This window comes from Lepisma saccharinum, chromosome 22, assembly GCF_977018435.1.
Source record: "Lepisma saccharinum chromosome 22, izLepSacc3.1, whole genome shotgun sequence".
Classification (NCBI taxonomy): domain Eukaryota; kingdom Metazoa; phylum Arthropoda; class Insecta; order Zygentoma; family Lepismatidae; genus Lepisma; species Lepisma saccharinum.
Window position 1 is genome coordinate 32,293,812 of NC_139250.1, and position 12,584 is coordinate 32,306,395.

A 12,584-nucleotide genomic window follows, 5' to 3' on the forward strand; every position below is an offset into this window, starting at 1 on the left:
ATCGTAGCATGATGTGCTAACCACTCTGCCATGGGAGCCGGCAGGTGATAAGGGTGATGTTGTAAGGTACTGAAGAGACGTAAGGTCTAGCATGATCACATGATGATTGATATCACTTTGTTTTGGCATTGGGTTCAATCCCCGCAACCACCACCTCTTGGTGGATAAAAATGTAATACAAAAAATATACCTTTCATTAGACCAGACTGCATTCTCAACTGGTAGGTGTAAAGCAATTAATCAAAAATGTGTACAATTGCATTTGTCTCCCATCGTTTACTTCCATGTACTAGAGTGTCAAACGTTACCAATGTTGGAATATAAACTCAAGCCAGAGACATCCCATGTTACAAAATCAGGGGCAGATTAACAAGGAGGGCAACAGGGGTGCCCTTCCAAACTGTCCAAAACATACTTTTGTGGAATGTAATATGCCTGGCAATTAAAGCCTTGTTGTATGTATCAGGTCTTCTCCTACAGTTTACAGGCTTTAGAAGAACAATGTCACTCTGAATTTGTACCTGAATTAATAGCTTGTGCAGTTTTTCTGGCTGATTGTGATGAGAATGAATGGTGATTAGATGAAATTGATGAAGGGAGCACCCATGCCCTAGCAAGATAGGGAGTTGAGCGCTACTAGTGGTTGGCCACTGAGATGGCATAATTGGTCATCAAGAATAAATTCCTGTTTCTTTGTTTTTAGTTTTACATAAAATGCTTAGGATATACCATTATGTTTATCACGACACGTGGATCAATTCTGGTAATGATTAAAGAAAGCAATTAATACACATGCCCTCTCTAGAATTTACCATTCTATATGTTAATCTCTAGACCTATGAGAGTTGAGTTATTGTATTAAGTTCACTTTATGAACAGATAGGCTAATCGGAACTGGACCTACAGTTTAAAATGGGGTCCAAACTAATATGAGCCTCCACCAGGTGTCAAAACCGCAACCCCTTCATTACAAGGCGATAACATTACCACTATGCCATCAGGGAGGAGGGAGGGAGGGAGGGAGGGGGAGAGGGAGAGAGAGAGAGAGAGAGAGAGAGAGAGAGAGAGAGAGAAAGAGAGAGACAGAGACAGAGAGAGAGAGAGTTGAGTTAATTGTATTAAGTTCACTTTATGAACAGATAGGCTAATCGGAACTGGACCTACAGTTTAAAATGGGGTCCAAACTAATATGAGCCTCCACCAGGTGTCAAACCCGCAACCCCTTCATTACAAGGCGATAACATTACCACTATGCCATCAGGGAGGAGGGAGGGAGGGAGGGAGGGAGGGGGAGAGAGAGAGAGAGAGAGAGAGAGAGAGAGAGAGAGAGAGAGAGAGAGACAGAGAGACAGAGAGAGTTGAGTTAATTGTATTAAGTTCACTTTATGAACAGATAGGCTAATCGGAACTGGACCTACAGTTAGAATGGGATCCAAACTACTATGAGCCTCCACCGGGTGTCAAACCCGCAACCACTTCATTACAAGGTGATAACATTACCACTATGACATCAGGGAGGAGGAGGGGGAGAGAGAGAGAGAGAGAGAGAGAGAGAGAGAGAGAGAGAGAGAGAGAGAGAGAGAGAGAGAGAGATAATAGTTATGGGCCAATATGAAATATAGGCCGATACCAATAAAGTGCCGATATAAAATTTACCGATGCCGATAACCGATATTCTACCGATCCGATATAAAATTAGAAATTGTCCTTGAAGAACCTGAAAGGTTCGTTGACCTCCTTAATAAATGTGTTTCGAGGTGACTGTAGTGCAAAATAATCGGTATTTTTACCTATAAACCGATGATACACCGATATGCCTATATTGGCCGATACCGATATTGTACCGATTAATCAGTCCCATCCCTAATATATAATAAAATGAGAGACAGAAAAAAAGAAGGAATAATTACTTGGCTTGAAGTTGTTGACTAAAATTCGCCCCACTCAAGTGTCATTTCTGAATCCACCCCTGTACCAAAATATACTGTAATAATATATGTAGAAATTTCAGTGAAAAATGAGACTCAATTATGACTCAAACATGGATCTCTGGCATATCGTGACATTGCTCTACCAACTGAGCTGCCGAGCCAGCCCTGGTTTAGCCTGATTTTTAGCTCCTTGTCATTTTACCTGTGTACAATTGTAGCTCAGTTGGTAATGCAATGGCATGGTATGCCGGAGACCAGGTTCAAATCCTGGTCAAGCCTGCATTTTTCATTGAAATTTATATGTAATACATTTCCTGTGTGTGCCAAAGAGTACTATAAAGACATAGTTTACTCTGTCCCATGGTTGCAAACATGAACGTTCCTAAGACCCCTGTTCGGAATGGAACTCAATGGGAAAATAGCAGTCAAATGACTTTTGTTCATTGTACATCCTTTTAACATGCATTCACAGCAACAAGCTATACATTGCAACATTTCTTTAGGACAGTCGATATTGTTCCTAGAATGTTCACATCATAACTGATATTGTGGACTGCTAAAGAGCACATCTCAAATACAACAGACTGATAGAAATGGAGTGGAATATTGATATTATGTTTTTTACAGGACAAAGCTGAAGAAAATTAAAATGCAGGAAAATCTAGACCCAATGTTTTGCTACATTTGTAGCATTAAGATTGAATGTACAGGGTGTGGTATAAAAAAATGGGTATTTTTGTTTACGTTGAGAGAGTTCCTGTAATGGTGTTAGTAACACTTACTGATTGTCACTTGCATCAGCATTGTATGTCATTTACAGACATGGATTGCTGAAGCGAAGCTCAACATGCTGTAGCTCTGAGGGCATTTTATAAAAATGGTAACACTGTTGCCTCTGCGAGACAAGAATGTCGACATTATTTTAATCTCGGAAGACATGATCCTATTCCATCGGCCAATGAAATCAGGATGTGGGTGAAGAACTTGGAAGCGATGGGAAGTGCATTGAAGCAGAAACCGACAGGCTTCAGATGTTGGAATGTGCCATGGACGATTTCCATCACAGATTGTTCGACGAAATGGTGGTTACCTGTGGGACGAAATTTTCAAAATATTAACGTGACTGTGCATATTTCGCAAATGGCAATGTTTAAGGATGTAGTTGATGTGTTTGTATTTTTCAAAAACTTAAACCTAGTATTAGTTTCATTGCATTTAAAAAAGGCCATTCTTTTATGGCACATCCTTTACAATGTGGGAAAATATAAAATCTGGGAACTTAAAATTGGGGTTCCACTGTAATCTGGCATTTAGTATAGGCTGTTTAGTACATGCTTATATACCTACCCTCTCCGTATCATGGAGCATATCAGCATATGCTGATCGAGCAACTTCTTGATGGAAATCATAGTCTTCTCTCTGAAGCTCCCATTCCATTCTCCCTGTCACTGGATTCATTTTCTGAGTGAATATGTTCATGTCGTTGTCGACCAAATGAAGAAATGTCCTTACAAGTCTAAAATTTAATCTCATTCAACTGAAAAAAATGAACAAGGCAATGTTAATCAAACTTTTGCAATGAAACACAGAATCAGATCCATAATACATGTAAATGTAATTACTGTGATTGAATAGTTCCCGACATTTAAGAATAAAAAAAGAAAACATTCATTCATGACTAGCATCTCATGTGCTGTTTGATGTGTTACATCATGCTAATTCATCGATCATCATTCATAATCTTCTTATTGACATCCAAAGTTAATAAATGGTCATGCAAACAAAATAAAATTTTAAAAGTTTTCCAATTTAGTACATACTATATACAGGGTGTATCATAAGCAATAGCGCAAACTGACACAGTTGAAAGTACACGATAATAGAAGCAAAAAAGTCTCAGTAAACATGGGTCTGCAAACGAGCCATTTTCGAGATAATTGCGAATGTGTAGTTACAAGCCGCCACTGACTTCATTGTTTGTAAACATCGTCCTAGTTGGTAAAATGCTAATAATGTGTGTGAATGTGTGGTTAGAAGCCATCAATGATTGCATTTTGTAAACATCGAGTGCTTTACCCCTTGCAAGTTTCGAGGTTTGGTCTTTATTTACAAAACAGAACATTTCTGAGAGGTGGTGTTGTAATCAAATAGGATGGATACAATCAGTACACAGTCTAATCGTACTGTGAGAGTCACATCAGTTGTGCTGTAATGCATAGTAAAAATGGAACCTTACAGCAATGAAGAGTACATTTTACCAACTAGGACTGGAAAGTCTTACCTGATTCTTCTTATAAAAATAAAGTTGTGAAGAGAATTAGTTTTTACTTTACTGATCTGTTACAGAATACATTTGGTCATTTTTTTTACATAGTCACGATCATGACTCAGGCATTTGTCATACTGTACGACAAGGTTTTGAAGGCCTTCACCAAGTCTCACCTCCCATGAGTCGGGCCACGTGGCAGAGTGGTTAGCACATTGTGCTACGACGGCAGGGGTGCCGGGTTCGAATCCTGGCATAGGAATGGATGTTTGTGAGTATTTATTCATCAATTTCATCACTCCTCCTCATCTTCACAAATTAGCCATAAGTGGCACAAAAAAATGAAGTAAAATAAAGGAAATCAATCAATCATCTCCCATGACAATGTGATCAAGAAGTGAGTCCCCTTCATTAGTAACAGGTGATGGTGACATTCCGTACACCCGCAAGAAACTTGAAAATTTTTAGTGCGTTGGGAAGACTGTCATTCATATGAACGTTTCTCGTTGTTTTTAGTGTGCAGAGATGTGTTACAAGCGAATAATTAGCGGTTTTATGTGGTGTGATTTATGTTGTCACACACGAGGAATGCCTACATTGTTAGGATAGGCCTGTAAGGTTTGATTCTCTTAGTATAAATATAGTTGAGGTGAACGTCGTGAGTGGAATGTGTGCTACCAAACATGTTGTCACGTTGTTCTACGATTATTTCAAATTTACAATTTCTTCAAGAGAGAGCCTGCAGTGTTTATTCATGAGTTGCAGGCAGAAGGTTTAGTGGTCCAGAACAAGAAATGTGTGCAGTGTAGGAGACTGTCATTTTTTAAAAAACATGTGTTTTTTTTGTTCGTGAAAATTTATTACAATAACAGTGAAAGTGATAATTTACAATTGTTGGTACGTTAGGATGGTTACTTTTCATGGTGATAGTAATTACGAGTTATCTTTCGATATCCGCCATTGATTTCTTGCGTGTATGATGAAAATTTCTTCAAATAAGTGGCAAAAGGGGTCCAGGATGCAAAGGATTGGATGTGTCACAGTCACATTTCGAAGATAAATATCTCACTTATTTCTGGTTTCCGCATGTTAAAATCACTTTCAGGCACCTTAAAACATTGAAATGTGAAGATTGGAAAGAAAAAGTTTGAATTTTCAAGGGTGTACGGTCGGCCACAAGCTCCCGAGTAACATTCCAAGAACGTGACTGCAGCAGCAATGCGGATCTCTTTGTGTTCTGCAGTTAGCATTTGAGGGATCCATCTCACACAACATTCACTGTAGCAGAGATGATTGGTGACATTGTCATATAGGATCATTCGAGAAGCCTCAGGGAAGTACTCCTAAAGATCGTCAAGTGTGTTTGGTTCTTTCTGAACTCTTCAATTCTATGCTACAAATTATCTGTAATAACAGATGGATGCCCAGAGCACTTTTTGTTATGAACATTTGTCCTTCCTTCGTTGAACATCCGGCACGAACACCTGACAAATGATTTATCCAATAGGCCCCTAACCATACACAGCTAAAAACTGTCGATAAATCTCAGTCAGATGAACATCTTGTGATTCAGAAATCGAATCACCAAAAGCACTTTACACTCGGTGGCAACTTCAATTTTCAGTCTCATTTCTACTGTTAACAAGACAGGACTTGCCAAAAACATGGCCAAGGAATGACTGAGGTGGCATATGTTGGGAGAAGTGTATTGATTGATTGATTGATTTGGTGTTTTAAGTCCACTTTATGCAAATTAATGCTAATCGAGACTGGACCTACAGTTTAAAGGGGGATCCAAACCACTATGTGCCCCCACCAGGTATCGAACCCAGGGGAGAAGTCAAGGTCCTGACTTAAAGAATGACCCTCGTAATTTTTAATAAGCTCACCGGACAAAAAATTAGTCATCCCTGGAGACGTGACTCTAATACCAAGTAACACCACCTCTGGCCCTGATAACCGCCTCGATTCGGCGAGGTAAGGAGTCCACAAGGTTCTGCAGGTATTCCACATCCAGTTGACACCACTCGCTGATCAGAAGATCACGTAAGGCCTCCAAATTGCCAGGATGCTGATTTCGGCGTTTCACCCGCTGTTCCAAATAGTCCCACAAATGGTCTATGGGGTAAAGATCTGGTGATTTAGCGGGCCAGGCAAGGTGCGATAGGGTGCCTGAGTGTTCATCAAACCACTCACATACATGTGCTGCCCTGTGAACATGGCAGTTGTCATCTTGGTAAATGGCGGTGTTCACAGCGTGCTCATCATGAAGATGTTGACTGGAGAGAAGTACCTGATCACCGAGAATTTTCAAATAAATATACTGGTTCATGATCACCTGAATGAGTGGGCGCAGTACATAGTAAGAAAAACATCCCCAAAACATCACAGATCCACCCCCTGCCTGAACTACACCCTCCACACACTGCGGATGAAATGCCTCATTTGACCGTTGGTGCACTCGACTCCTTGCGTCATTTGAAAAGAGGCAAAATCGCAATTCATCAGACCACATTACACGCCTCCAGTCTGCCACTGTCCAAGTTCAGTGTTGTCTGGCCCATGTCAGACGTGCAACTTTGTGTGTTGCTGTGAGCAAAAGCCTCTTTCGAGGCACGCGACTCCATATGTCCATGGCATGAAGTTCTCGTCGCAATGTTCACTAGGAAATTAGTTGGGATGGACCTTCATTCACTGACTGCAACAATTCCTGTCTGCTTTGAAACCGATTGTCATTCACAAGATGTGACACTCGTCTCCGGTCCCTCTGGCTTAGGATCTTCTTCCAACCACAGTTCTGATGCCATGTTTCATTGCCAACAGTGGTACACCATTGCTTGTACACACGTTGGACAGTTCGCATCGATACCCCAACAAATCTGGCAAACTTCACTCACTGTGTGACCATGGGCATGCCGACATATGCCTGGCTTTGCCCATCTTGACACACTATTCCCGTACTGGACGTCTTCCGCACTCAACGTTACTGCTATAGTCACACAGCACTGATCCAGACATAATGCACCATGCCACTCCTCTGCAATGTCATCTGTAGGGGCATCAGGAAACCACCTTGCTTTTGCACAGGGTTGACTAATTTTTTGTCTGGTGAGCTTAGTTTTAAACTTGTAATAACCACTAGCAAACTGAAATTAACTAAAATTGGATTGATTGTTTGATTTGCACCATTTTAGAAGGCACATGTCAAAAAAAAGGGCTGAGAATTTTTTATGCGTGGTTTGCAACACTGATGAAGTTGAGCATGCGCAGGAGCATGCCCTAGTATTCTGTGCTTGCAACAGAGATAGAATCGTCACAGTGAGGTTGCGTACATGCAAGTAGCAGTAAGGTGAAATGGCTGCCGTAATACAAAATCCTGCCAAATGTGAAGTAAGATCTGTCATACAATTTCTGAACGCCAAAGGACAGAATGCGGTTGACATCCATCGTGAATTGTGTGCCATTTATAGACAGACAGTGATGAGTGAAGGGAAGGTCAGGCAATGGTGCAGATAGTTTCAGGAAGGGCATTCAAATGTCCATGACGATGCACGTAGCGGAAGGCCTAGTGTTCAGATGGACGATCTAGTGGAATGCGTTAACGAGAAAGTGTGTTCCAATCGCCGGTTCACAATATCTGAACTCGCCAAAGAGTTTCCAGAAGTGTCTGCGAAAACAGTGCATCGAATTGTGACTGACAACCTGGGGTATCACAAACTGTGTGCGAGGTGGGAACCAAAAATGCTGACAGATGCTCATAAAGAGCAAAGAAGGACAGCTGCACGTGATTTTTTGGCCCGCTGGGGGGGGGGGGGAGGATGAGGATGACCTCTTTTCGCACATAGTGATGGGTGATGAAACATGGATATCGTATGCCACTGGGGAGTCGAAGCAGCAGTCAATGCAATGGTGGCACTAAAGCGAAGAAATTCAAACAAACACCATCAGTTCACAAAATCATGGCAACCGTGTTTTGGGACCAAAAGGGTGTGATTTTTGTGGAATTTTTGGAACCAGGACAAACAATTACAGCAGAGGTGTATTGCGAAACACTGAACAATCTGCGACGTGCCATCCAAAATCGAAAGAGAGGAATGCTACGCTCTGGAATTTTTATGATCCATAATGACACCTGCCCACACACAGCTGCTTGTACTGTTGAGACAACTGAAAGATTTCGATGGGAACTATTCAATCATCCCCCTTACAGCCCCGACCTTGCCCCCAGCGATTTCTTTCTTTTTCTTCACCTGAAAAAGTGGCTTGCATCAAAGCGTTTCAACGACAGTGACGTGCTCAAGACATCAATTCTGGACTGGATGCACTCTCAGGCGGCCGATTTTTACGCAGAGGTTATGCGGAAGCTTGTGCCACCCTATCAGAAATGTCTGGAGGATAATGATGACTACATCGAAAAATAGCCAAGGTATGTACTTGTTTATCAATCACAATAAATTTCTTCTCCTATCATTTTCTTGTTTTTTTAAAAAATATATTGGCACTTTTTTTGTACATGTGCCTCCTACTTCACCTTGTGTGCCACTTTTGGCTAATTTGCGATGATGAGTGATGATATGAAGAAATTGATGAATGGACACATACAAACACTCATGCCTAGGCCGGGATTCGAACCCAGGACCCCTGGCATCATAGCACAATGTGCTAACCACTCCACCATGGGGGCAGGCTGGAAATTAACTAAACAGGAAGGAATATTAAATAATTCTATATTAACAAGTTTAGAATTAGCTATTACAACTTGTTTTATCGCACTCACATCACACAGTATGGTAAAAACTGTTCCCCTGTGCATAGCACCACGCCATGAAGGCATATAGGGGGTGTGGGGGTAACGCCCCACACTTTCTTGATCCAGTCGTGAGTGGGGATGATGTGATCAGCATCACGCCCCTGACCGCCTTTACCCCCCCCCCCCCCCAGGGTTTCCCCCAGGTACCCATGTTATTCGACGCTGGGTGGGCGCCAGGGCTGCTTCCATCGTTAGAAAAGTTCCCGGATTTGAACCGGCCGGGGATCGAACCCGGGACCTTTAGCATGGTAGTCAGACGCGTTACCGACTGAGCCACACAGTATGGTGCAATTTGGTTATTACAAGAAGTGTTGATGTCAGCTAAAAGCTATAACAGATTTTAAAAGATCATGTTAATTCACATGTATTTGTCTGCACCATGTCTAGATCTACCTTTTATAGTTTTCATGACCCTCCCTTGATAGGTACAATGAATAAACAAAAAATCTTTAAATAGTCTAAATTCTAAAGGTTATGCAAGTAAAGATAAGTGGAAATTGTTGCATGCTCTTGCTAATTTTTGCAAAACTTGTAACAATATGTAAAGATTATAACATACATTAAAAAGAGAGAGAGAGAGAGGGAGGGGGGAGAGGGAGACACGTTACAGACTCCTGGGACATGTTACAACCATGCCAATATTGTGGAAAGGGACTAATATGGTTGTGTTCTCGTCTGGGAAGGCATCATGTTAGGATCATGTACGCTGTTGCATGTGTTTCCACGGAGTACAGTGATGACTGTGGTCTGTAGGATGACATCCTGCAACGTATGCGAGACTTCTCCATGGTGCTTATGGACCTGGTCTGATGGACGACAATGTCATACTACACAAAGCGTGCCTGGTGGAGGAGCATCTGCAGAATGCGGACACCTGGAGTGGCCTGCTTGTCACCTTACCTCAATCTGATTGAACATGCATCAGATGCTCTAGGTTGCCGGATTACAGCCGTAATTCTGCCAAAATGGACCATAGTAAATCTCGAAAGGGCGCTTGTCCAGCAATGGAACAAGTTACTGCAGGATGACCTGATTCATAGTATGGGGAGCCGTTTCATAACATGTGTTGCCATTCGCCAAATCTCGTATTGAATGGTTCTGACACCATCCACCATAAAATGTATGCTACCGACAGTGATACCACACCACGTAAGTGCTGTCCATTTTCCACTTTTCCTGTATACCTTGTATCAGTATGATGGTGCCACGTGTTCAGGGTGACTACAAAAAAGCAGAAATGAAATTCCCTGACTTTTCCAGGATTTCCAGGACAAAATTTACATTTGTCCCTGACAAATACAAACTAAACTAAATCAATGTTTTTGCAAAATGGAAATAATAAACTCATACAGATCCAGGTATGAAATTGACTTAATATCTCTATTGTCTATGGTTTGAATTCAAACTGCAAAATAGTGAATTTGGAAAATTATTACAATTCACACACTAGGGAAGGATTACGGAATTTTATCATACGCAGTAAGTTTAAAATAAAATACTTGATTATTTTTAAAGTTACAACTAAATGAGATAGAGTGTGAACAGTGATTGATTAAGAAATACAATTTGTAATTTATCATTCTCCTTATACATCTCGGTATTATATGTTGATATTTCCACTGAGGTTTGGAACCCTTTGCTGTTTGGAACCCTCTGCTTTCATGAACCATGCGTGCGGACTGATTTTTCGATGCATAAAACTACTTACTTCTTCTCTGTAAAGCAAACAACTTAACTCTTGAATATAAGTGAAACAATTAACTAAATTCAACAAAAGAAAGTGTCATATTTCCTTATATTATCAATGGGATTTCTGCTTCAGTACAGTATATCCAAGTGAAGTACGGTGAAACTGACAACATGCACATAGGCATAGTTTCGTTCGTCTACTTGGGGGGGGGGGGGGCTAAATGGGGCTAACATTATTCATGTTTTTATTCATTACGAAAATCATCATAGCTATTCTCCAGAGGCGCAACCACATCGGTTTCTATAGCATTATCGAAGTTCGTCAATATATTTTCTTTCATCGTGTAAACTTTTTTAGCGTGAATTCATGTTTTTTAGAAAAATGAATTTTTATCTCTTTGCCTAACCTAACCGAACCTAACCTTACCGTGAATGTTTTTTGGGGCTATGCGTGAATGGTGTTTGGGGACATGCATGAATGGTTTGAGGGGCTATCCGTGGCTAGAATCTACTTTATGTCCATATTGCTTTTTGGTGGTAACCGATGGGAGTTAACAACACTGCAGGCTCGCCTTTGTGTTCACGTTGTGAATGTGTGTGCTTTGCTCGTTTGCGTCCTGCTTGGTGATTGCTTCTTTGCGTTTGCGGTGTGTTGTGTGTGTGTATGGTGCATGAAGAAGAACAGGTTCCAAAAACTTGTAGATAGTGTAAAATACGTTTATCCCCAGTAATAATTTAGTGCATCATTCAAAACGGTGCTTGCAGACAGTGTAAGTGCCTTTTTCTTTTTACACTTTCTGTTCACAATAGCCCCACTAACCATTCACGTTTAGCCCCACGAACCATTCACGATAGCCCCACAAACCATTCACGTTAGCCCCAAAAACCACGCACGGGTAGCCCCAAAAACCATTCACGTTAGCTCCAAAAACCACGGGTAGCCCCACGAACCATTTTCGTGAGAAAAGCATAATTCCACCCTAAAGAATGTTCCTCAATGCAGAATACGTAAGTAGGAATGTTAAAAAGGACGAAATAAATTCGTTACAGGTGTTTTCACGAGATGGAAGTAGTACCCAAACGGGTACCACACACAACTTCTGCATGCTCTATTTTCGCTTTATATCATAGTCCAGCTTCTGAGAAACAGCCTTGCATTTAAAATGCATTCGGTCATCCGAGAAAGTAAATTAATTTTGTAATCTGTTCATTGCGAAAATCTTTACTCACATATTAATTCATTACCGCATACATCGCTTCAACTATAGCACCGCACTGGACCTGAAATAGACTGCAACTGGCAACTAACTTGTACAATTTTAAACACAGATCTTCCATACAAATAAAAGACGGATCTTCCTTATCGCACAACATTTCTGCAACCGTGTGTTCTGACGTCAGATTAGAAATATGTACGTTGTTCGGTTACATGTGTTATATTTGCTTCTATTAGGACAAATACACTGCAAATATATTATTTATGCTAAAATAACTAAACATAGCTAGCTTAACTAACAAATTGGGCATTTAACCTAAGAAAAAATCTTCTAGAAATTATGACGTCAGAACGCAAGATTGCAGAAGTGTTGTGCGATAAGAGTAACCCGCAAGAGACGTTTTACAACCTTCTAAGTTTGCAACCCACCATTTACAATTTACATGACGTCATGAATAACCTAATCTCTCGTTATCATAACACCTTAGTCTCCTTCGAGGATAGGCATGTGAGAAGGATTACCTAATATTAAAATTACAAAAAAAAGTAAAATATACCATAAACATAGATAAATGGATCAGAAATTCTTAATTTTTGTACGAATTCACAAAAGTGATCATCGGTGTTAAAAATTACAAAATTTAGCTCAATACATGCATGCATGCATTTTCC

At 40.8% G+C, this 12,584-nt stretch overlaps 1 protein-coding gene across 3 annotated transcripts in view; it reads right to left on the reverse strand.

The window, feature by feature from the left end:
- The window catches only part of LOC146004695 (protein arginine N-methyltransferase 7-like), a 47,372-nt gene extending 35,085 nt beyond the window's left edge, over positions 1 to 12,287 (reverse strand). Inside the window, exons 1-2 of one of the 3 annotated variants that reach the window (XM_083143644.1) lie at positions 12,006 to 12,287; positions 3,279 to 3,468 (exon numbers count right to left, since the gene is read on the reverse strand). In XM_083143644.1, coding sequence (XP_082999770.1) covers positions 3,279 to 3,464 — 186 coding nt within the window. In that variant the 5' untranslated portion in view covers positions 3,465 to 3,468; positions 12,006 to 12,287. Of the gene's footprint in view, positions 1 to 3,278; positions 3,470 to 11,928 lie in introns of all 3 variants that reach the window. The other 2 variants (XM_083143642.1, XM_083143643.1) reach the window with 2 other exon arrangements.
- Between the last annotated feature and the right edge of the window lie 297 nt (positions 12,288 to 12,584).